We start from the raw sequence: 26795 nt of genomic DNA on the forward strand, positions 1-26795 counted from the left end.
CATTCAAACAACAGTATGAATATTCCACGTTCATACACCTTTTCAGTAAAATCTTCTTCTTTGCTCAAAGTACCAGAAAACATCTTCCCAAGTTCTCACCCAATACATACTAGGATACCTACTATGATACCAATTAAAATTCTAGTATATCAGTCTTCAGATGTTCTATGACATATCGAGACATCTGATCTGAACAAAATACATAAGCAAGGTATAAACATACATACACAATACTGAAAAGTAAATAACACACCAGAATTGTTAACCCAGTTCAGTGACATCAACACCTACTATGGGGACTACCAAGTTAGGAAGGATATCCACTATTAGTAGTATAAATTCAAATCTAAACAATCTCCGGTTTACAACTTCTCACTTAATCCCGACCCAATGCAACTTCTAACTAGAAACCTCCTAGATATGAGAAACCCTTCTCACTTCCAATCACCGCAATGATGTTTCACAATAACAATCCTAGTTACTGATATTTACGGTCCTTTACCTCAATCTTCAATTCCAAGACTTTAGAAGACATACTTCCAAGATAATACCTAGCCAAGACTCTTGACCAAGAATAATACTTATAGTTGCTTAAAAGCTTCCTCTAAGAACAATAAACATTCTATGCTTAAACGCTTAAGAATGAACAATAGAGAATTACAACTCTAAACATCAGTCCTACTCTCATATCAACATGATATTCGAGAGGCTCACACATACCAACTCTCCTAGAGAGTGGCTGACAGACTCAACCATAATAATATGAAGCTTTACATTTTCGGCTGGTTACATACCTACAATACAATGCTTTTATTTATAACCATTTTTCCAACTGGATTTGGGCTTCAAATCACAACATATCAGCTGCTACAAATTTGTAGAAACTTCTGCATAAAAATAGGTGTTCAATCATAACCTTCATAATTTATCTCCATCATTAAAAAGTGCATATTCTTCTTGATTATAACTTGAATCTTCTAGACCTTTAAAATCAGCGCCACATAGGATTGCATAATATTCCATAATATTTTGCATCTGTTAAATTTTGAATCGATCCAACAGCCCAACCCAAACAGTCATGATGTTTAATGACTCTGCATAGCACATCTTGTCCGACATGTTGCTCCAGATGATAAAACATTTCATCTAAACATGTTTCTTTATAAAATAGAACTTCTTGCTCAACTTGTTCTTCTTAGCAAGTTAACCATCTTATTTAACATATTGTTGTTATATTTATTTTTCTAAAATTAATGTCAATCAACTAAATAGAGAACTAACACCTTTCATGTTGAAAACTCTTTATTTTTCTTGTCCAACTTTATCTTCCTTTACCTTTCACTTTTAAACACAAACTTTTACGGTCATTTATTCCTTTTCTTTTAAGATTAACTTTACATTTAGGCCTAAAAAACCTAAATACATAAACACTGAACAAATATATAAAAGGATCAATATAGTCGATCATGTGAGTAACCGAAGTATTTAAATTCGGAGGACTAATGCTTGTTTATCAAAATTAAGGATAGGGTTTGCTTGAAGAAACCACAGTGACTTCTGCATTTCTCTTTCCATTCCCTTTTCAAAAATTATATTTCAGATGGCAAAAAAATAAAACACGTGTCTGCCACATGTACGAATCAATTGACTTTGACTTACAGGACGAATATAAAGGATATATGTGGACCTTTTTGATTAATTAAAGCAATAATTTGAAACTTTTTAAATTTAAGAGACTAAAATAGACCCCGAGACAAACTTAAAGAACAACAAAAATATATTTTACCTAAATTATTTCAAAAAATCTAATGATATATTTCCTTCATTTTTATTTATAAACAAATTTTAAAAATTTAAATTTATTGAATAATTAATGTATCTAATTTATATATAGTTAAAATATACTCCCTCAGTCTCACAATAGATGTCCTCTTTCCTATTTTTATTTGTCTCAAATTATTTGTCTATTTAAAATACCAATGTGATATTTATTATTTCTTTCCACTAATTCACCCTTATTTATTGTATTTTAATTCATTTAAGTACTCCTTACCTATTATTAATAAAGTTATTTTAGTAAATAAGACCCATTTTATCATTAAAATCAACATAATTAATCATTTTCTTAAAAAATGATTAATTAGATGCTACCTATATCCTATAAAATTCATTTATTTTGGTTCAAACTCTAACTCATATTATTTTATTTATTTTTTACATTTAATAGTATAAATTTAGCTGTTAAATCAATGTTTTTCCTATAAAATAGAAGCTTGATGTCCAAGATAAGAAGATTAAATATGAAATCAATAAAAATATCTAAATTTCTGAATTATAATAAATTGTTTCTCAACTACAATCCAAATAAAAATAGATTTGAAGTCTTCCTCTCCACGGCAATCCCTCGACTAACACACATTCTTCAAAAAGTCAAGAAAATAGGAAACAAGAGAATGAATGAAACTCAAAATAAGCGCTTATTCAATGCTTTTTCTCGGCAATGTAAAACAATTTACTCACCCAATTTTTCAGCGAATAATAACGACCACTGCCAACTGGTCCCACACAGTCCCTCACCCAAAATCAAATCCTATAACTTAATCACTTATTTTTCGTCTCAACTCAACTGAAAAAGAAACAAAAAAGAAAAAAACACACCAAAAAAACACAAACACAGTCTTTTGTTTTGGTTTTGTTCAGTGTAGTTAACACCGCTACCTAGTACTCCAACAACACAACATGATAACATCTTCTCCAACGCACACTGAAGCTGCAAAAACCGAACAAATCATCACTGAATTCTTCGCCAAAAGCCTCCATATAATACTAGAATCAAGAGCACTTTCTGCTTCATCGCGTAATTTCAGCACCCTCTCTTCACCATCTTCAACCTCTTCATCATCTTCCTCCAGCGTTCGTCCCAGAGATAAATGGTTCAATCTAGCTCTCAGAGAATGTCCTACAGCGCTTGAAAACGCTGACCTATGGCGCCACAACAATCTTCACCCGATTGTGGTGGATATTGTTTTGGTCCACAGAACCATGCAATTGGAATTGAAAGAACGAAACCCTTTTGAGGAATTGGGATTTGGGGGTTCACAGAGTGAGAAGATTGTAGAGAGATGGGTGATTCAATATGAAAGCAGGAAAACTAGGGATTGTTCTAATTCTTCTAGTTCAAGCAGTTCAAGAAGATCAAGTAACAGTTTTTTGCAAAATTTGTATAAGAAAGCTACTTTACTTATAAGGTCTTTGTATGCTACTGTTAAAAATTTACCTGCTTACAAGATTTTCAAGGAACTTAATTCTTCTGCAAGTGTTTGTGCTTTTACTCTTGCTCATCGTGTGTCTACTTTTTTTGAACCGTTTACCTCTAAACAAGAGTCTGAAATGCTGAAATTTGTGTTTACTCCTGTGGATACTTTGTCTGGTAGGCTATGTCTTTCGGTACTGTATTGTCAGTGTCTTTCTGATGTGAGTTCTGAATCATCATCAACTCCTTTATCTCCGCGAGTTATAACTGATTATGTCGGTAGTCCTATGACCGAGCGGTTGATGCGGTTTCCGTCGCTACCGGTGGTACCGGTTAGAATGCCATCACATGGCTCTCCGTCATCTTTGCCGTTTTCGAGGAGACATAGTTGGAGTTATGAAAATTGCAGAGGCTCGCTTCCTTCGGCTAATTATTATTCACCTTCACCTACTCATTCGGAATCGAACACATTGGTTTCTAATGCTAGTTATCATTGTTATCCACCACCCTCTAGTTTGCCTCCGCATCCAAGTGAAATGGCTTTGCTTCACAAGAAGAATGTGAATTTCGATGATTACTATCCCTCGCCGAATTTCTCTCCGTCTCCCTCGCCTTCGCCATCATCTCCAATCTATCATTTGGGATCATTAGCTTCAAAAATACTTTTACGCTCTGAAAGTGCTCCAGTCAATATTCCTGATGCTGAAGTTGCTAATTCCCCTGGACATATGAGTGGGCATAATTTGCCACCATCTACTCCCATTAGAATTTCAAGGTGTACTTCTGAGACAGAAAGGAGTAGGAATCTTATGCAATTGTGCACACCAGCTGAGAAGGTATGTTGTATCGTATATTAAATTACTGATAACATTGGATGCTTTGTTTGTCTGACTTTTTATATTCTCATTCTGGTTGGTTTTTACTCTGCGTAGATGTGTCCTCCTAGAAAAGATGAGTCTCAAAAGTATTCTGGAGTGAAGAATGTACCTAACAGCTCGCCACAGATTTCATTTTCCAGGAGCTCTAGCAGGTCATATCAGGACGATTTTGATGATACTGATTTTATTTGTCCTTTTGATGTGGATGACGACGATACAACAGACCCAGGCAGCAGGTACTTTGTGACAGAAGTTCATAGGGATTTATACTATATTGTTAATGTTCTGTTATAAGTAGTGGATGCTTTGTTGGGTGGTGTTTTAATTCCTTAACTAAAAGTATGATATATTTGTTCGATTGTGACCATTTAGATTAAGGGGAACCTGATACTACAAAGCTCTTGTCATGGTATGGAAAGGGAAGGGATGAATCTATCGCTAGATTTAGATTACGACCATATACTATTGGAATTTCCGCCTCAATTGCAGTCCGCCCCTAGTTGCCTTAATTGCGGCATTTGGCTTGCCTTAATTTCAGCCCCCAACACCTTCATTGTGTTGGGTTTGAAGGGGTGGATTTAGTCTCACATTACTTAGAGATATGGTCTGTGTTGTGTTTATAAGTGGGGGTAATCCTCACCCAACGAGCCGGTTTTGTAGGGATGAGTTAGGCCTAACCCAAATTCTGAGATGGTATCAGAGCCTATCCTAGATCCATCGTTGGGCTTCCCACATCGTCCACACTTCGGATTCATTGAGGCCCAAGCGTGAGGGGGTATGTTGAGATTTCCGTCTTAATTGCAGTCAGCCCCTAGTCGCCTTAATTGCGACATTTTGCTTGCCTTGATTGCAGCCCCAACACCTTCATTGTGTTGGGTTTGAAGGGGTGGATTTAGTCCCACATTGCTTAGAGATAAGGTTTGTGTTTTGTTCATAAGTGGGGGTAATTCTCATCCTACAAGCCGGTTTTGTAGGAATGAGTTAGGCTCAATCCTTTGTTTTTATTAGGCAAATGTTAGTAGTGGTTAATTTATTATGGGGAGAAAGAATTTGTTAGCAACAACAATTGAACCACAAACCAACTTTTTAATACTCCTTCAGTGTCCCAGCCCATACCACTGGGCTATACCTTCAGGGACAATCAACCCTTTTGTTTGATTTTGTTTTCAGTGAGGATGAATTAGGTTGATCATGAATTCTAAGATCATGGTATGCTTCTGGTCAGGCCCAGGGTAACAAGTTCTTGGTGGATTAGGTTGCAACTCTTACGTAAGCAAGTATCATAGAATATCCGTGCTATAGGGTTGAGCTCTGATGCTAATCATTTTCTAGTTCAACTACTGATTGCTTTCTAGTGACCTTAAAGGGAGTAAAGTAAAAAGGGGGAAATTGATTAATAAGTGCTATTGTAATCTTAGTTTTCAATTGCTGTCTTCATTGAATTGTTTTTTACTTGGAGGGGGATCGAATGAAAACAGTATGCTTCTCATACTTCTTCCTCCTTTCTGCTTTAGATATTGACATAATTGCTAACACCGCTCCACTATATCCACTATATATAATACATCAGCCGTAATAAACATTTACAACTCATAACTACAAATATTGTATTGTCTCATCTTGCTAGCCTAAATTAAGGAAACTAGTACAATTAAAGGTTTGACCAAATAGGAAACAGTTATAATGAAACAATTAGTCTCTGATTAACATCCCCCTCAAATTGATGTGGTTGATCAAATAACATCAATTTACTAATAAGAAACTGATGGCGCCGATAAAGAACAACCTTGGTAAGAAAATCTACAACCTGCAACTGCGTGTAGACATGAGGAAGAGAAATAACATGATCATTATAGGCATCTCTAATAGAATGACAATCCACTTCAATATGTTTCCTGCACTCATGAAAGCTTGGATTGACAACAATTTGAATAACACTCATATTGTCAGCATAGAGAGACGTCGGCTTTAGTTGAGGAAATCTAAGTTCAGCCAAAAGACCACGAAGCCAAATTATCTTGGAACACGCACCAGACATGACACGATATTCTGATTCAGTAGAGAATTTAGAGACTCTTGCTTACTTCTTACGTTTCCATGAGATTAACGAAGAACTTAGAAACATGCACCAACCAATTACAGATCACTGGGTGTTAGGACACCCAGCCTAATCACCATCACTATAAGCAATCAATGTAGGATTTGTCTCAACAGGAAAGAATAGGCCCCGTTGAGAGGTACCTTTCAAGTAGTGAATTATACGACGAATTACTGCTAAGTGAAGACGGCAAGGAGAGTGCATGAATTGACTTACCTGTTGAATAACGAATGGTATGTCAGGTCGAGTAATTGAGACTATCCTCGAGCTGCTGATACAATAAAGGATCGGTCAAAAGGTCACCCCCTCATCACAGTGGTATTTAACATTAACTTCAAGAGGAGTAGTTACCAGATTAGCTGATTTGAGATTATCCATATAAATCAGGTCAATGGCATACTTATGCCGATGGAAACATATACCCTTGGAAATAGAATGAACCTCAAGGCCAAGAAAATAATGCAAATTACCAAGGTCTTTTATATTAAAAAAAGGCTTGCAATTGATGTTTAAGCTTCTAGATGGATGTCTGATTAAAACCAGTAATAACCATATCATCAACATAAAGGAGAAGAACAATGCCTGTAGATGTGCGGTGAATGAACAAAGATGATCCATATTGACTTTGAATAAAGGAGAATTCAAGTAAATCAGAGCGAAACCTCTCACACCAAGCTCTGGGAGCATGTTTCAACTCATATAAGGAGCTTTTGAGTTTACTCACACCCTTAGAGGAAGAGAATAGACCTTGAGGGGGAGTCATATAAATATCTTCAGTCAAATCGCCATGAAAAAATGCATTCTTCACATCCATTTGATGAAGAGACCACCCATTAGAAGCTACTATAGAAATCACAGTGCGAACAATTGTCATTTTAGCAACTGGTGCAAATGTCTCATCATAATCAGTTCTATATTCTTTATTGTTTCCTAAGGCAACCAATCGAGTCTTGTAACAGTTGAGAAAACCATCAGAATTCAGTTTCATAGAATACACTCATTTGCAACGTATGAGTTTGACATCAAGCGGAAAATAGACAATATCCCATGTAAAATTCTCTTGAAGAGTCTGAAGCTCCTCATTCATTGCCTTTGTCCAGTGCACATCTTTAAAAGCTTGTGAGTAACAAGGAAGAATAAATATGCTAGAGAGTGAGGCAACTAGAGAAGTTTGTGAAGAATCATACCTGGTTGGTGAATATCTATCTGGGGCTCGATATTCAACTAGAACGCCGTGGTCCATCAGGTTCAGGATTGGGTGGCAGCTCATAGGAAAGGGGAGTGGGAACGTGTTGCCCGTGTCGTCTGACATATACATTACCTGTTTAAAACGTTCAATAGATTGAGGCATAATAGAAAAATCGGGAAGACTACCAATATCATTCATGGCAAGATGAAAACAATGAAACATAACTTGATTACAAAAAAATGTCACATTTCTAGAAATGCGCAAACGACAGTTTGAGACCATACCAGACAAAACCATTATGAGAATGACTATATCCCATAAATGCATATTGAACAAAATGAGTTCCAAGCTTATGCCTTTCAAACGTTGGTAGGTGAACATAGCACACACACATACCCAAAAGTATGTACATCACTATAATCAAGTTGAGTTTTAAAAAGATGAAAGAAAGGAGAATCAAGATCAATAACTGTAAAAAAAGGCAATTGATCAAGAAGACAAGTGTTATATGACCTTGTTGTTTGGAGTAATTACAAAATTTCTTATTGCAACTACGAGCAATATGTCCAAATTGTTTGTAAGAGAAACATCGAACCTGACGCATATCACGACCTTTACCTCGACTTTGAGCAACATATGCATCCGTTATAGGCTCGGAAATGACATCATGAGACATGGTTCCTTGAGTAAAGAGAGGGTTGTTCCTCCTTGAGAAGTTCGCCAACACAGGTATCCAAAGAATGAACAGGGATGCTATTCAGCAAAGCACCTATGACAACCTCAAACTACGGAAGACGCTTCATAAGAAATTGATCTCGACTACTAGTATTGTAGACCTCACAGACAACTGCAAGAGAAGTCGCAAGAGAAGTCTTAGGAACATCGGCATATAGCAAAGTGTTCTGTCCACATATTCAAAAAATCAGAATAATATTCTTAATGGATAAATTATCTTGTTTATAATTGAGTATCTTTAACACCAATTGAAAACATTTGGCTGCATTATCTTGATTGTAAATACGCTTCAAATAATTTCACATTTGTTGAGCAGTTGAAAATGAGTGCAAATTATTGATCATATGAGGATCAATAGTACTGAGAATCCAAGTGATAATTTGAGTATCAAATCTGATTTCCCACTCCTCTAAAGCAGCTTTTTCTGTTGGTGCAACAGAGACATCGTCCAAGTGACTCCATAACCCTTTCCTTTTAACCCCTTTCCTTTTAACATACATCTTAAACTGAGATTCTCAAGTAGGACAATTCTTGCCAAAACGAATACAAAATTATCTTTTTCGGTAGTTGCCATGATGCCAAAACATTAGTACGAAGGCGCAAAAAAAGAGAGAACCAATAAGAATTGCAATCAAATCAACGAAACCCAAAACAGAACCAAAACCACAAACCAAGTCACAATCAGAATCATAATGCCACGACCAGAATCAAATTATAATCTCGAAGAAACCAAACAACCCATAATCGGGACTGCGAATTAGAAGAGAATCACCAAAAAATTGTGAAGACGAGACCACGAGACAACCATATAAGCGCGAAAAGAAGCAATCGAGAGTTCGCAAAAGAATTATCACTGAACAAGAACCAAGAAATTTCATCGCTGAACAAAGCCAGTGTGAATTAGGTTCGCACAGATTTGATGGAACCTTTTGATACCATGTCAATATTTTCATATTTCTTACTTTCTTCATTAACTTCTCCAGTATATATATATATATATATATATATATATATATATATATATATATATATATATATATATATATATATATATATATATATATATATATATATATATATATATATATATATATATATCATCAGCCATCTCTATAATAGACATATACAACTCGTAATTACAAATATTGTATTTTTTATTTTGCTATTCTAAATTAGAGAAACTAAATACAACAACAACCAAGCCTTGTCCCATTAAGTGAGGTCGGCTACATGGATCAAATTTTGTCATAATGTTCTATTCAAAATCATGTTTTTATTCAAATTGTTAAACTCGAGATCTTTCCTAATAACTTCTCTTCCTCTTCCTCTAGTTGTTTAGCTTCTCCATCTAATATACTCTCCTTACCAAAGAATTTATAGGTCTTCTCTCTACGTGCCCAAACTACCTAAATCTATTTTCCACCTTCTTCTCTATTATAGGTTCTATCCCAACACTCTAATATTTTCATTTCTAATCCTATTCTTTATAGTCTTACCACACATCCAACGCAACATCCTCATCTCTGCTACACCTACTTTATTCTCGTATTGATTCTTAAACCCCCAACATTCTGTCCCGTACAATATCACAGGTCTTACCGCAGTCCGATAAAATTTTCCCTTCAGCTTGAGCAGTACCTTTGCGTCCCATAGAATCTCTGAAGCCCTTCTCCATTTTAGCCACAAAGCTTGAATTCGATGGTTTACATCTTCTTCTATTTCTCAATCATTTTGTATTACAAACCTAAGATATTTAAACCGTGTGACTTGAGGGACGATATGGTCTTCAACTTTCACAACTTCTATTCTTGTTGAACTAAATATATTCAATTAAAGGTTTGACCAAATAGAAATCGATTAGTATGAAATAATTATTCTCTGATTAACATTACTTCTTAAAATTATGCTATTTTTAAATTCTTGTGTATTTTTCTACTAATTATTTAGTTTACAAAAATTTCATCTATTTGAGTTGGCTTTATGCTATAAAACCACTCCGTTTCCAGAGATGTTAGACAGGGTTGAGTAGACCAAATAACATAATCACCATTGGTACTGTTTATCCTCACACTTACTCTGATTTGATTAGAGTGAAAGATGAAAATGCACATAATTTATGCACTAGTTTTTGTTGTAGATAGGGCATGTGTCCTTTCCTGAACCTCTCTGTCTTTACACTGGGACCATTTGTTTGAGCTGATGGGTTTCATTGTGGTTAGACTTTAATCCATATTTATGTGATGGATTTGTTTTGATAGAAGAAGAACCTCTATTAGGAAGAAATGAGTGGGAAACACAGTTTAGAGGAGGATGGTGGACCCTTAAAAACAATAAGAAATAAAAAGTAAGACAACACAAAAAAAGCAGCCTGGGCCATTGCAGGTCCAGAGAATGGTCAAATAACTCATTTTCTTCACTTGCAACATGGAAAACCTGACCCTCTCAATTTGGCTTTTTATCAAGTTGGGTGATTTTCTATGAAGTTTCGAGTAGGTTTCCTTAATGTGCAATGGCTGTCTACATTGATCGCTCCAAGGCTGCTTCACTCTTTCTCTTGGCTCATGTTTCGTTGCGACCAATGCTAAACTTTCAGCCTCTTGAATCTTTATATCATTGGAGTGCCGCAGCATAACATTTCTCCTAGACTCCTCCCTCCTTACTTCAGTAAACACTTCCCGCATTGAAGTCACAGATTTCAGCCTAGAATTCTGCCACAAACTTCATCAAGTTGTTGGTTGAGTACTGCTAGAAACACGTAGATTCTATCATTCTCTTTTCTTGAATCTAGTTGCATTGTTAGGATTTTCGCAATTATACTCGCAACAAGCTCTTGCCTGAGGGTAACTTTGAGGTTGTAAAATGTTGTGACACCCTTGTTTTCTTATTTGGACTGCCACAGCTGAGTCTTGCGTTTGTAAAATAGTGAACAGCCACAGCTGAGTCCCGCATTGAAGTCACATGGTAGTTTTTCCATAGTGAACTGCCACCGGATAAGAGCCGAAGCTCTGATAACATGTGATGTTCGAGCTGCGGCTAGGTTAAAACAGTAAGAGAAGAGGAGACCTTCTTCATATATGATTCGGGAATAAAAAATGTACGTATACAGGCATGGATTCCCTACTACCTGATAAATGTAGAATTGGAGGAAAAATAAAAAATGGAAATCAAATCAAAAGTCAGATTGATTTGATTCAGTCCCAAAATTAATTTAAAACCAAGAATACAACCAAATCAGAATGATCTGATCTTAATTATGATAGTTTTCTCTTAAGTATTTGTTCAAACACTTAAATATCCGGCTGTCAATGTATCCTAATCCTAACTATAAAGTAGAAATTAACCAATAATTTCTTCTCGTTCAGATTTTGAATAGTTTATTTGTACAATCTGGTAATCTTTTCTCTATTTTGTTGAATTATATTATACATGAAAGATCTTTAGTCTATTAGTAAAAAAAATTCATATGTTTTCTTATGCATGCAACAGAGCGGAATCTTTCGATCATGGTGACTTGGCTCAACTACTTGAAGCTGGTAGATTCCTTCCAATCAGAAAGTCCCAAGGTGCTGCCGTTGGTGCACTTGTAAGTATGTTGAAGAAAGCAGCACCTCTGCATCAAGACTTCTCCGCCACATGTGATAACACGTCAACCCGGAAGAGCAATAATGTTCAAGAGCCTAACCAAATTCCGAATATCCCATCACCGGTGAGCATCATGTCTTCTGGTAATAGGAAAACAACAAATGATGCATTGGAGGAGTTTCATAGTTATAGAGAAATGAAAAACATGTTACTTAAGCCGCACGGCAGTAGTAAGTAAGCAACAAATATAGCGCTTGTTTGGAAGCACGGTAAGATTGACGATAACATCGTGATTTTGTTTTTGCCAAACTCATTCTCAATCCAAATATGTACATAGTTCTTTGTTTCCGCAGCGACTTTCTTTCGATGAAATATGTACAGTTACAAAATATGTTCTTCATTTTGTTAATACATACTGGTATATATGTTAAGTGAATACATAAAAGTGTATTTTTAATATTAAATAAAATCCTTTTATGAAAAAGATAGTGGTATAAAAATAAAATGTTGATTCTTATGATCCTATCTGCAATGAAATCTTATCCTGATTGAAGAAAAAGCACATGCATGAAATTAAGTATAAGAAAGAAAGTTAAAGAAATTAATGAAATCTTTTTTGTTTTGTTATTGATATGACTCTTACCCTTATCTCTCCAAGAATATGGGTCCACATCCACAATGAACCATCACCATAGTATAAGTGATATCCAACCCAAAAATATATACATCCAGGTAGCTAGTATTAGTGCTCATGGAATAGCAAAATGATTGATTTGATTAATATCAAATGGAGAATTATCAAAAAAGATTGTGATCTATATAATAACCACTTCGGCATATGGGAAGAAAGATGGTGAAACAAAAAGAATGCTGCTGCCGACGGAAATATATACATACACACACCACTAACATTTTCAAACATATTATTATTACTTGCAAAATACTTATAATTGGACGGAATCGACACGTTCAATCTCGGTTGAATTGATTGAACCAAAATTCCTTGTGAGTGATCGTTGTTGTTAGAAGTGATGGTTAGATTAGAGTGGTTAAATTCATAATTAGAGGTGGATAAATTGGAGACCAATTATAGTTAAAGTGGCTGTTGATTGTGGTCAAATTATTGATTGAATGTGGATGAACTTGTAGTTTGTGGTGATCTGAGTTGATCGGAGTTGTGGTCATTTAGTAGTTAAAGTGGTAATTGCCGGCGGTATGGTGACTATCCGTTTGAAAAAAAATATTTACTAATCGTTTTGTTCGATTCAAAATGCAAAATTAGTGTACAAAATAATAATTCGAGTCAATTCATTTCTGACGAAATTGAAACAATTTTGTTCGATTTAATTTTTTAATTGAAGTGTATCATGAAAAATTCTATCAGTGATAGCCAAAAGGTAATAGTGTCCGATGGTCATCATACATTAATAGTTAACCATCTACAATAGTCTTTTGTTATCATTAATAAAAACATAAACTATAAAATTTATTTTTATGATTTTGAGAGTTAAGGGTTTGTTTGGTTCAAACGAGGGAGAGGGGAGTGGAAAGATTTTAATGGAGGGAAGGGGAGGGGAGGGGAGGGATTTTTTCTAATTGTATATATGTTTGATTCAAACGATGGAGGGGAGGGGAGCGGAGGAATTTTGATTAAAAATATGTTCGGTTGCCACTGTTGAGAAGTCGTTGACGGTGTCGATGATTGTGTGACTAGTATTTGCATATGGTGATGGTTAACGAAAGAGAAGGCGACGATATGGTGGTGGTTTGAGAAACGTGATGGAACATGGTGATGGTGATATTTGTACCTATCTATATGTACATATTAGTGACTTGATTTTCACGTGGCAAAGTTGCGCCTTGTTTTTCACGTCGCAAAAAGTTATGACTTGTGTTCCTGAGATGTGTTGGCTCATGTTGCTAATATGTGTGTAGCGACGTAATATTTTGGGTTGTGACGTAATTTTCACGTGGAAAATTACAATTTTTTTTGTAGTGACTCCAACTACCATAAGACTCTACTTCGACCACCTTCATTACCATTTTGACAAACGTTGACCACCACTTCATCCCCTTATAATTTTCAAATGACCATCATGTCCATCAACCTCACAAGTGGTAACCACCATTTCAACCACCACCTATAACCTGTTGGAATAATTACAGTTTTGAGAAATTGAAGAAGAAGAAGAAGAAGAGAGAGAGAGAGAAGAGATAAAACTATATTATGAAAACTATACTTATATTGGAACAATTACCATTTTATTAAAGTGAAGTTAAATTTTGTTTTTACATAGTTACCATATAGGCAACTAAATGTACAAAGTACAAACTACACTTCGACACAATAACTATATGTTATATTCGACTCTATCGAATACAACTAACTCTACTTAGCTTAGTTCGGCTAGGCCGAACACACTAAAGTAGAACACAAACTTGAAACACTAGTTTATTAGCTTCTAAATCACCCCCCTAATTCATGTCTTCAAGTCTTTTCATCTCGATGCTTCTCTTTAACTCATCGAACTTGATTTTCTTCAATGGTCTGGTGAGTATATCAGTTAGTTGCCATTCTGTCTTGCAATGCTCACGTTAAAGCTTCCGTTTATTCACTTGATACCTAAGGAACTGATACCTCCTCTATATGTGCTTACTTTTACCATGACATATAGGATAATTTTCTAGGTCGGTTACTGACTTGCTATTGACAAACAACTTCCTTTTATTAGTTTCCATGATTTTGAGCTCTTCAAGCACCATTATCCATGATTTTGAGCTCTTCGAGCAGCATACAATGCAACCACGTAGTCATCTTTGTAAGATGACAAAGCCACAATGATTTTCTTTGTTGAGCTCTAAGATATTGGAGCACCTCGAATCATGAATATGTAGCCTGCAATACTCTTCTTTTTGTCTTAATTTCCACTAAAATCTAAATTAGTGTAGCCATGTGCCTCTGCATCTGTGTTGATATTCTTATGCTTTGGCATCAACACACCATGATCGATAGTACCTTTTATGTATCTCAATACCCTCTTGATAGTAGTGAGATGACACTCATGTGCCTTCTCCATAAACCTACTTAACAACTTGACACTTTAACAAATATTTGGTCTGGTGTTGTATAGATACCTTAAGGATGAACACACCATGATCGATAGTACCTTTTATGTATCTCAATACCCTCTTGATAGTAGTGAGATGAAACTCATGTGCCTTCTCCATAAACCTACTTAACAACTTGACACTTTAACAAATATTTGGGCTGGTGTTGTATAGATACCATTCTGTCTTGCAATGCTCACGTTAAAGCTTCCCTTTATTCACTTGATACCTAAGGAATTGATACCTCCTCTATATGTGCTTACTTTTACCATGACATATAGGATAATTTTCTAGGTCGGTTACTGACTTGCTATTGACAAACAACTTCCTTTTATTAGTTTCCATGATTTTGAGCTCTTCAAGCAGCATTATCCATGATTTTGAGCTCTTCGAGCAGCATACAATGCAACCACGTAGTCAGCTTTGTAAGATGACAAAGCCACAATGATTTTCTTTGTCGAGCTCTAAGATATTGAAGCACCTCGAATCATGAATATGTAGCATGCGATACTCTTCTTTTCGTCTTAATTTCCACTAAAATCTAAATCAGTGTAGCCATGTGCCTCTGCATCTGTGTTGATATTCTTATGCTTTGGAATCAACACACCATGATCGATAGTACCTTTTATGTATCTCAATACCCTCTTGGTAGTAGTGAGATGACACTCATGTGCCTTCTCCATAAACCTACTTAACAACTTGACACTTTAACAAATATTTGGTCTAGTGTTGTATAGATACCTTAAGGATCAAATGATTTGTTTGAACAATGTCTTGTTTACAAACTCATCATTTGGTTCATTTTCAAATTTGCTCGTGTCTCTAATGGTGTGACGGTTGCATTGTAGTTTCTCATCTTTAACATTTTCAAGATATCTTGGGCATACTTCTTCTGGTGCAGAAACACTCATTCACTTGTGTCTTTAAACTCCATCCGTAGGAAGTATGACAAGTTCCCTAGTTTAGACATCTCAAACTCCTGCATCAGCTATGACTTGACCCTTTTTATTTATGCTTCATCTGCACCTATAATTAGCAAGTCATCCACATATAAGCATATAATGACTCGATTGATTTTGATTGCATTGTTGACATTCACTTTATACTATGAGACACACTTTGTGAAACATGTCTTGATCATGAAGCTATATATCCTCTTATTCCAAGATATTGGGGCTTGCTTTAAACCATAAAGAGCATTCCTTAACATGTACACCTTGGACTCCTTCCCTTTGATTTCAAATCCTGGTGGTTGACTAACATAGACATCTTCTTCCAGTGGTCCATTCAGAAATGCTAACTTTACATCTAATTGATATATTTCCATCTTTAGTATAGTGCAATCGACACAACAATTTTGATGGTCTCCAGTCTTGCAATAGGTGCATAAACTTCGTCAAAGCCAATACCAAGTTTTTGTAGAAAAGCTCTTGTCACAAGTCTTGCCTTATGCTTGGAAATTGCACCATCTGGCCTTAGTTACAGCTTGTACACACATTTCACATCAATTGGCTTCTTGATTGACATTTCGAGAAACTCTCAAGTCTTATTCTTCTCGATTTCCCTTGAGCTCTTGTTGGCTGCAAACCTATTTGAATCATTCATCACTTGATTCAAGTCAATTGGTTATGATTCAGCGATAATCATAGGTTCTTCTATGAGATCACCATCTGCATCAATTACTTTATCTAGAAATCTCTCATGTCCAACTAGCCTTGTTGACTCAGTTCTTGTTCTACTCAATCTTCTAACATTCTGCTTAGGTGGTTCTTCATTTCGATTTAGAATGATTGTGGCTTCAGTTTTTTTATCTCTGTCGTATAAGTTCTTCAACTTGTACCACACTCCTTTGGACGTTTCTTCTTCAATGATCTTCTCGAACACATTTGGATCTGCTCACTAATGAATCAAGAACATAACTTTTCCATATTATTTCTTTGTTCCTCGTGTGTAGCCTTCTGAACACCATTTGCATTCCCTTCCAATGCAGGTACTCCATCAGTCACGATTTCAACCACATCTTAAAATTTGAAGATGACCTTTATTTGCACAACTTACCTCTCATAGTTTTCACCTTTGAAAACAGATAAATTTGCTGGAAAATATGTTGATGTTGTGTTACCGTTTTTCATTACAGATTCTCTTTGAATCACAACCGGACTCGTTGATACCAATTTATTGGAACAATGGTTTCGGGAAATTGAAGAAGAAGAATAGCGAGAAAGACAAAAGAAAGAAAACTATATTGTGAAAATAAATTTTATTAAAGTGAAGTTATTTTTTGTTTTTACATAGTTATCGTTATATATAGGCAACCAAATCTATAAAGTACAAACTACACTTCGACACAACAATTATATGTTGTATTCAACCCTGTTGAACACAACCAATTCTACTTAGCTCAGTTCGACTAGATCGAACACACTAAAGTCGAACACAAACTTTTTTTTTGACAAAAAGTCGAATACAAACTTAAAACACTGAATTATTAGTTTCTAACATAACCATCATTCCATCCACCTTCAATCAAATCTGATCAACACCAACTACCACTCTAACCATCACTGTAACCACTTTGATCATCATTTTGAGTAACAAAAACTTTTATTTTATTTATCGTCGATCACTATTCCAACCACCATTCATCAACCTCCAATCATTAATCCGGCCAGTATTGTCTATCCCTCTGATAATTGCTTATCACTACTCTAATAATATATTTTTCTCATTTTTAAGATTTGTCCTAAACAAGGTATAGGCCATGTGGCTAAGAGGCGAAATATTGCACAAGCTTAATTGAAGTGTGACATAATAGTGGGCTATGTCTTCTTTTTTTTTTTTTGATAAAACACCTCTTATATTACGAAAGCGGCGCAACCACCGAACTGATACAAGAGGGACTGGAATACAAATTAGGGATACACCCAAGCCAAGTTTTGTTGCCTAGAGATCTGCCGACACCCACCATATGATGAGCGTCCACATTACCTCTTCTACCAATGAAAGATACAGAAACATTCCTAAAACAAGTAATCAAGTGTTTACAATCAGACACAATTGGTTCTAGATCAGCACTATAATTCAGCCCATAAATACTATCTATGACATTCAGCGCATCAGATTGGAGCACTGCATTATCCAGGTGTATGGCTTGCATCAACGAAAGCGCCCACCTAATGGCCATAGCTTCAGCAACATTTGGGTTCACCAGCACTTGTTCACGTCTGCAAGCAGACATAATCACACCAGCTCCATCAGGTTTCACCACACATCCCATGGCCATAACACCATTATCATAGCAACCTGCATCAACTTGAACAATAGTCACTCCCCCCGCAGAACCGTGGCAGTCAGCTTCAGTCATAGCCTTCTTCTTCTTAGCGAGTTCTGGATTCGCATAATTGAATTCCTTGATGACTTCTGCAGTATCCATGGCTACTTTGGCAGGATCCTCTAACGTCCTATTGAACACACAATTATTACGGGCATTCCATACTTTCCACATGGAAGTAATCTGCAGCTGAGTTACCAACATATCTCCACCGCGCAGAATCATTCCTATCCAGTCTATAATCTCCACGTTACTGGGGAGTCTAAATCCTAGAGGCGGGGAAAAGCACGTTCTCCTCGTAAATTCACAATTCAAGAACAAATGGTTTACACTTTCAGCTTCATGTTGACAAAGGGGGCACGAGGGGTCCAGCACAATACCTTTTTTCTGAAGATTACATCGAGTAGGAAGAATATTCTTCGCTAGGCGCCAGACGAAATTGCGAATCTTAGCCGGAACAGGGACCTTCCAGAGTAATTTCCAGAAATCATTCCTTTGGGATCCCGAGTGACTTGCATCATTTCTTCTTCTGTCTCCACCCAGCAAGTGATATGCACTTTTAACTGAGTACTCACCATTAGCCTCATAATGCCAAACTCTTTTATCTTCCAAGCATCTTCTAGAAACCGGTATGCTGGCAACACTACGGGCGTCGTGTGGATCAAAAAGAGCACTCAAGGCTTGCCTATCCCAGCAGCCCAAGTCATGGTCAATAAGAGAAGAAACATACAATCCCGTGTCCATATTTGCCTGCCGGATTAACGGTTTAAACGTTGGACTCGAGGGAATCCAGGGATCCTGCCAAACTCTCACCTGTGAGCCATTACCAATCCTCCATCTTAGGCCTCTGCTGACCGCTTCCTTCGCACTTAAAATGCTTCTCCAAGCGTAGCTCGGAGAGAAACCCAAGGTAGCCTCCATAAGATCACCACGTGGGAAGTATTTTCCTTTGAAAACTTTGACAAACAGAGAGTTCTCACCTTTGAGCAGCCTCCAAAATTGCTTACCAAGCAAACTAATATTAAAATCGCTAATGCCACGGAACCCCATACCTCCCCTACCTTTTGATATGGAAAGCATGTCCCAACTCATCCAATGGACCTTGCTTGTGCCATTGTTAGATCCCCACCAAAACTTCGCAAGCATGGATTCGATCTCCTTACACACACCTTCAGGAAGTTTATAACAACTCATAATATAGCTTGGAATTGCTTGTGCCACTGCCTTTATCAATGTTTCCTTTCCGGCTCTCGAGAGAAGTTTCTCCTTCCACCCCTTAAGCTTCTTCCAGATCCTTTCCACAACCATATTAAAAATATGCTTTTTTGACCTTCCAAACACCACCGGAAGTCCTAAATACTTGGAGTGATTAGTCACACTTGAGACCCCGAGCTTCCTACTCACCAGACTCCTTGCGTCATTGCTCACATTGCTACTAAACGAAACTTCTGACTTGGTGAGATTAACAACTTGGCCGGAGGCATCCTGGTAACAACGAAGGACCTCCAATATGCGCTCAGCTTCTGAGGTAGTGGCTCGAGCAAACAGAATGTTGTCGTCCGCAAAAAGAAGATGTGAGATAACAGGCGCCTTTCGAGCTATCCTTAAACCATGAAGCTTCTTCTCCTTGATCTCCATCTTCAGCATCCCCGAAAGCACATCTGCACATAAAACAAACAGGTAAGGAGAGAGGGGGTCCCCTTGGCGGAGACCCCTAGCAGGGTGGAACCTTTCGCTAGGGCTGCCGTTAACCAAGACCTGATACGAGACTGATGATATACATCTCTCAATAAGCTTCACAAACTGAACCGGGAAACCCATGGCTAGCAGGGTCTGAGTAACGAACTCCCACTCGATCCTATCGTACGCCTTAGACATGTCCAATTTCAGCGCCATAGCCCCTTTCTTTCCTTTAACCTTTTTCTTGAGCCAGTGGAAGCATTCCATAGCTACGAGAGCGTTGTCCGTGATCAACCTCCCCTTGACAAAAGCGCTTTGTTCCTCATCAATAATATCCGGCAGAATGCTCTTGATGCGATTAGCAATTGTTTTCGTAACTAACTTCATAATAACATTGCAAAGGCTTATAGGCCTGAACTCCTCTGGGCAGCATGGTTTCTTCTTCTTAGGAATTAGGACAATAAAAGTATTGTTGAAGGATATTGGATCAGCCTGTTTATTTAGAATTTCCAGCACCTGTTTAGTTACCTCTTCTCCTACTATGTGCCAGTATTTCTGGAAAAAAAAAAGTGCAGGAAGTCCGTCCGGCCCTGGAGCTTTTGTTGGATACATTTGAGATAGAGCTTCTTGCACTTCAGTTGCAGTAAAGGGGTTAGAACACCAATTCTTATGATCATTAGACAGTTTATTAGACACCACACTGCACACTTCAATAATGCCTTTGGGGGAGGAGGAAGTAAACAATTTTTGAAAGTAGTTGTTTAGGATCCTCTCACACTGCTGCTGTCCATTCTTCCAATTTCCTTCCGGGTCTTTCAATCTCTTTATGGCCTTAGACTTCCTCCGTTGATCAGCTTTTTCATGAAAGAACTTAGTATTTTTGTCGCCGTCCCTGAGCCAACACGCTCTGCTTCGCTGTCTCCAGATAGTTTCTTCCATTCTCTGCAAGGATCTTCGGCGCCTCTCCAGTGCTTTGTACTTCTGCAATTGGGCTTCGTTGCCGGACCAGCACTCCTCCGATTTGAGAAGCTCTTCCACTCTTTTCAAGTCCTTTGCTACAGCACTGGTTCTGTATTCCTTGAATAGCGGTTGTAACTCCTTTAAAGCTTCGATCTTCTGATGAAAATCACGTCGTGGACTCCTCCAATTTCTGCGGATAGTCTCTTCGCATCTCTCATCCTTTGTCCATACTTCCTCGAATCGAAACAAGAATTTCCTCCTGTCCTCCATGAATTCAGCGGCCTTCTTAATTTCAACTCTTATAGCGGCATGGTCGGATCCGTAGCGTTGCAAGTGAACCACAGACGAATCGGGGAAGAGATTAAGGAAACTTGGATTCGCATACCCTTTATCGAGCCTGCACTGAATGTTATCTCCGCCACTCCTTCCATTTGTCCAGGTGAATGGGTAGCCAACAAAGCCTAGATCTTTAAGATCACAGGCATCCAGCGCCTGTCTGCTCCATGAGAGTTGTGTAGTCAATCTTAACGTTCCCCCCACTTTCTCGTCAGCTTTGGTAATGTCGTTAAAGTCTCCACAGCATAACCATCCTTCCTCCACACTCCTACCTATATCTTGGATGAGATTCCACGTTTCCCGCTTGTTTTGTTCTTCTGGGAATCCATAAACACCGGTTAGCAACCACTGCTGGGGATTATCCTCTTGTTGAATCTTAGCAGACACATGATTAAGGGATGAAGAGACCACATTGACCGTAACCGAGTCATTCCATAACAGCATAAGACCACCTGCTCTCTCCTTGCCACTTCCTTTACATTCCACTATGATACTTCCTTGCCGCTGTGTTCTGTTCCTGACTCTAACTGCTTCATTCGTCTTTAATCTCGTCTCCATGAGGAAGACTAAGCTAGGGTTTTCTTTTTTGAGGAGCCTCAACAAGGCTCGAACTGCATGGGGATTCCCTAGACCCCTGCAGTTCCAGCATAAGAGATTCATTGGGGCAGGCGGTGTTGGTCTACCAACACCACCTCTGGTCTTGTTTCTTGAGTTTTCTCCTTGTCTCCAACTTGTCTCCTTTTCCTATCACCTATCCCCATATCCTCCACAGAGCCCTCCATAATCTGGACTTCAACAAGCTGTCTCTTCCCTACCTCTAGAGCTTTGTTAGACTGACTGGAATTACCTGCTCTCTTAACATTCTTTTTCCTAATCCACTTCCTAGGTTTGGTGCCAGCTGAGTCAGTTTTAGTCATCGGATTGTCATCTACCGCCGTTAACAGGACTGCTTCCAACGACTCCGCTACTCCTTCTACATCCACCAATGTTTCCTTCCGCTTTGAATGGGGAGGATCACCTTCGCCCGCACCTGTCTCTTTCAATCTACTTTGGACTACCTCCGCCTCTTCTCTTCCTTTTTCTTTTTCTTTCGTGCCGCATCTACTCTGGCTAGAGGGAGCATTGAACAAATTTTTGCTGCATGTGCCAGAGCTTGACTCTTTAGATTTTTGTTCCTCCACCATCTTAGGGAGCGGAGATGCTCTTAGCCAGTTCCCGAACGAGAGATCTTGTTCATCAAGATCTTCAAAGCCTTCTTCATTCAGTTCCTCCAAGGATTCACAATCCTTCAGCTGGTGGCCAATTCTCCCACATATGTAGCAAAATGTAGGAAGTCGCTCATACTTGAAATGAGCCCTTAGATTTTTCTCTTTGAATTTCACCACTGTCCCTCTCTTCAATGGCTTTCTCAGATCCAGGGAGACTTTAATCCTGAGAAATCTGCCATTTCGGTAAGCCTCCTTAGTGTCCATTTCTTCAAAGTTGCCCATTATATTCCCCAGCTTCCTCGCCATAGCTTCAGATCTCAAGACCAAGGGAAGCTCATAAACCCTCGTCCAGAAGACACCGTAGTGCATGCTTAGATCCGCCGGTTGCTCCTCTCCCGTTATTCTCGAGAGGACTAAAAGGGCTCTATCAAAACTCCATGGGCCATTCTTCCACACCGATTCCAGATCTCTTTTTGTTGAGAACTTGAACACAAACAGATTTTTGCTCAGTTCCTGAATCTCAACTGGGTTCCTAAGTTTCCAGGCCGCCACCATAGTACTCTTAAACGCCCGAATGTTGAAGCTGCTGTCTGTCCATAGCTTCCCTGCTAGTGACCGTTGAAATGAGTCGTCGCCGTTAACTTCATCTGGCTCTGCTTCTACGCCCTCCTCTTCTTCTTTTGAAAATGGGATATTCCTCCACTTCTCCATGAAACACAGGCCCACCTCAAGATAAGGATAGAAGAATGAGGTTGAAAGTACAGAAAGCCAGGAGGAAGAAGAAAGGTTAAAGGTTGAGAGGACCAAAACTAGTTTGGGGAGACCCAGAGGAACCTGGGAAAAGGAAAACACACCACAGGGGGGTTTTGGGAAAGCGTGTTAAGTTTCTAGAGAGAGATGCTCAAGCTTCTCTCTAAAACACACGGGTAAATCTTTATGGGCTATGTCTTCTTAAATATGTAGGCATATGATTTAAAAGTTGAAATCAATAAATTCGATGTCTTCTTAATTAATTTGTATTTTAGCCTTCCTATAGGCATTAGACAAGTACGGATAAGGCCACTTGGCTCATAAGTCATAACTTACTATATTGAAACTCATTTTTCTCATTTGGGACCCAAAACGACAAAAAAATGAGGAACCTTTGGATCAATAATACTATACTACTATTTTTCAACTTCCCTGTTCCCTCTTCTGCTCGTGGGTCCTCCTCATAGGAACAGAATCAAGATATTAAACACCATTATTGTTATGACATTGTATCATGAAAGAAAGAAGAAGAAGAAAAAAAGTTCTTTTGTATTACCATTTCTAAAATAAATAAATGAAGATACGTTTTGCATAAACTTTATTCCTTGTTTATTTAATGTGTGTATATAAACTCCCACGTGGCACATTTTGATGCGTGTATGGTGGGAATGAAAGGACCCATATTGATTTGAAAGGCATTTTACAAAAGGTTAAAATTAGTGGAGTATCCATATACTTGAAAATGAAGACATCTATGATTTGTCACATTTTAACCTTAATCTTATAGGAATATTCTATTTACCTAGCTAGCTACACTATTCACCACATTATTTCAATTATTAAATAATTATTTCAAAAATTCCAACCACACTATATATATAATCAATCCTCTTAGTGCAACCAACCTCAAGAACTTAGCTCAAATTCATTAATATACCTCAAAGAAAAACATGTATGCTACTACTTCCTTTGTTTCACCACTTCTCCATGACCTTGAAATTTTCCACTCAAGAAGGATGTTACTTCACTCTCCAATTAACCAACCATCAAATTTAGGTAATCCTCCAATTTCCACAAATATTCATGATTCAAGTAAAGAATCATCCTATCTTGGAGATGGTAATTTTGATGCAAATGTTGTTATGGTACTCTCTGTCCTATTATGTGCTCTTATTTGTTCACTTTGTTTGAACTCAATCATAAGGTGTGCATTAAAGTGTTCCAATTTAGTTGTGACGAGTGGTGGTGGTAGTCATCACGCTAACACTCCAGCTCAAGCGACAAACACTGGAATCAAGAAGAAAGCTTTGAAGACTTTCACCACGGTGAGTTATTCGGCCGAGTTGAATCTTCCGAGTTTGGACTCAGAGTGTGTGATATGTTTGTCAGAATTCACTAACGGTGATAAGGTGCGCCTTTTGCCAAAGTGTAACCACGGATTTCATGTTCGTTGTATTGACAAATGGCTAAGTTCGCATTCGTCGTGTCCTAAATGTAGACAATGTCTTATTGAGACATGTAAAAAAATTGTTGGATCACAAGGTAGTTCATCTCAATTACCTCAGCCTATGTTGTTTCCTGTTCCAGAAACAATTGTAACTATAGTGCCACTTGAACATGAAGGTTTGGTGCGAGACTATAGGGAGGTTAGCTAGCTTAGTGGTGTTTTTCTTCTTTGAAGATGAAATTGGCACTTTGAGTTTGTAGAATTAATGTGTTGAATTAGATCTAGCTTAGACTTAGCCATCTACCACAATCAATGTAGTGGTTATTGGTCATGAATGATTGGATGTGTAGAATGTTCAAACTTCTGAATTGTATAAAAACACGTTCAAGTTGCAATTGCATTCTTTTCTGTTATACTGATTTAATGTGCTTTATGTTATAATAAGGAGCAAAGTGAAGAAAGACAATTTAACCTGCCACCTCAAATTAGGGTGTTTGCAGTGCAGTTTGGACAGTTTTGACTTAAAAAATCATCCGAACCGCAAGATAAAAAGTGTGCGATTCGGGTTGATTCGGTTGACTTTTGAAAATAAAATCGAACCAAATCAAACTAAATCAATGCGGTTTGGATTGGTTCAATTTCTTTACAAAAAATTATTGAGTCATACATACACATATAAATGACAATATAGCTTTGTTTTTAGTCATTTATGCTTATTAAATAACAAAAATGCATCATATTTTAAAAAAAACTTATTATTTAATATACAAAAATAAGATTAGAGAAAAGTGGAATAAAAAACATAATTGCGATTTTTTATTGGACGAGTTTGATTTTGAACACCCCTACCTCAAATTATACCCAACACCTAGGTTTTATTGGTGAAATGAAAATAATTTTTTTCGAATGAAATTTCCGGGTAATTCATTTGAAATTGCCGGTAGTTACAATTAATTTTGAAAATTTCAAAATGGGTAATAAAATTTTGTAAATTTTAAAATTTCTGATAAAATTTAGAAAATTTCGAAATTATTGATAAAATCTTTTGGAAATTTCAAAATTTCGGTAAAATCTCACAAATTTTAAAGTTTCCGGTAAAATTTACTGAAAAAATTCAAAATTTCTACTAAAATCTTTCAGAATTTTAAAATATTTTTATAAAAGTTTCATTTTTTTTAAATTTTTTAATATGTACTTGAAATTTTCGATATCATCCAAGAAATTTTAAATTTTTTAATAAAAACTTTGAATAAGATTTTTTTTTAAAATTTTGAGATACCTTAGAGGTGTCGGATATAAGTGTTGAAGTGAGATCTTAATTTCTCATTAAGAAATAGCATAACTATTAATAAGACAAGAGATAAAAGAAAGAGAATTAACAATGGAGCTAGCATAACTAGTAATAAGACAAGAGATAAAAGAAAGAGAATTAACAATGGGCTAAAATGAATACATTTTAAGGCTGAGACATATTTTAAGGTCTGCATCATGAAAGTTTAAAGTATTCAAAGTTGGTATGGCATATAGAATGATGTACTTAAAATAAGTTACGTAAAATTGACCTTTGGTTTGAGAGTAAATTGATCTTTAATTTGTGGATGTCAGTTCTTATCTATTTACTTTCCATCTTCAACTTGTTGATGACATTTTAAACTCTTAATGGGCATATTTCTTTTAGCTTTAAAAATTATTTTTATAAGGAGGTTTTCTAAAATATTAAAAGTTTTCAAAATATTAGAAGTTTTTCTAAAAATGATTTTTACAAGAATGCTTTTAAAATATTTTTAAAAAAATTAAATTCATTTTTTTAAAATTAAAAAATTAATTTTGACATCTTATAACGTTAACACACATTACTGAAGATCAAAGTATAATAGAAATTGTAATTTTTTTAAAAAAATTATATCACAAAAATAATTTTTATAAAAAATTATTTGAAATAACTTGAAATAAAGTAATTATAAAAAAAAATTATATAAAAAACTGTAATAAAATAATGAAACGATTAAAATAACATTTTAAAAATAATTATTTAAACTAATTAGAAATTTGAAATTTTTATTATAAAATTTTATAATTTATTTTTAAATAAAAATATGTCACTATAAAAATTATTTTAAAAAACAGAAATAAACAGATTTATTATGAAACCATAAATAATAATTTAATATTTAAGCAATAAAAAATATTCTAATTAAACTACAATTAATTTATAAAAAAATTTAAAAAGTTTGAGACAC

At 36.6% G+C, this 26795-nt stretch overlaps 3 protein-coding genes across 3 annotated transcripts; 2 read left to right on the plus strand and 1 right to left on the minus strand.

The window, feature by feature from the left end:
- The first annotated feature begins 2527 nt into the window (after nucleotides 1-2527).
- Nucleotides 2528-12708, plus strand: LOC131661142 (autophagy-related protein 13b-like). Its single transcript, XM_058930572.1, has 3 exons — nucleotides 2528-4089; nucleotides 4186-4367; nucleotides 11640-12708. The coding sequence occupies exons 1-3, from the start codon at nucleotides 2740-2742 to the stop codon at nucleotides 11971-11973; spliced, it is 1866 nt and encodes a 621-aa protein (XP_058786555.1). The 5' UTR covers nucleotides 2528-2739; the 3' UTR covers nucleotides 11974-12708.
- A 9098-nt stretch (nucleotides 12709-21806) lies between these two features.
- On the minus strand, nucleotides 21807-23069 carry LOC131657939 (uncharacterized). Its single transcript, XM_058927284.1, has one exon. The coding sequence runs from the start codon at nucleotides 23067-23069 to the stop codon at nucleotides 21807-21809; it is 1263 nt and encodes a 420-aa protein (XP_058783267.1).
- A 928-nt stretch (nucleotides 23070-23997) lies between these two features.
- Nucleotides 23998-24968, plus strand: LOC131655523 (RING-H2 finger protein ATL78). Its single transcript, XM_058925378.1, has one exon. The coding sequence runs from the start codon at nucleotides 24059-24061 to the stop codon at nucleotides 24761-24763; it is 705 nt and encodes a 234-aa protein (XP_058781361.1). The 5' UTR covers nucleotides 23998-24058; the 3' UTR covers nucleotides 24764-24968.
- The last annotated feature ends 1827 nt before the right edge of the window (nucleotides 24969-26795 follow it).

The sequence above is a fragment of the Vicia villosa genome, linkage group LG3 (assembly GCF_029867415.1).
Source record: "Vicia villosa cultivar HV-30 ecotype Madison, WI linkage group LG3, Vvil1.0, whole genome shotgun sequence".
NCBI classification, from domain to species: Eukaryota; Viridiplantae; Streptophyta; class Magnoliopsida; order Fabales; family Fabaceae; genus Vicia; species Vicia villosa.

What these genes read in the sequence shown, in the direction of transcription:
- LOC131661142 (XM_058930572.1), top strand. Translation starts at nt 2,740, where the DNA reads ATGATAACATCTTCTCCAACGCACACTGAAGCTGCAAAAACCGAACAA. An exon ending in TGTGCACACCAGCTGAGAAG is followed by an intron (nt 4,090 to 4,185) that starts GTATGTTGTATC and finishes TACTCTGCGTAG; the next exon opens with ATGTGTCCTCCTAGAAAAGA. An exon ending in ACAACAGACCCAGGCAGCAG is followed by an intron (nt 4,368 to 11,639) that starts GTACTTTGTGAC and finishes TGCATGCAACAG; the next exon opens with AGCGGAATCTTTCGATCATG.
- LOC131657939 (XM_058927284.1), bottom strand. Translation starts at nt 23,069, where the DNA reads ATGGAGAAGTGGAGGAATATCCCATTTTCAAAAGAAGAAGAGGAGGGC.
- LOC131655523 (XM_058925378.1), top strand. Translation starts at nt 24,059, where the DNA reads ATGTATGCTACTACTTCCTTTGTTTCACCACTTCTCCATGACCTTGAA.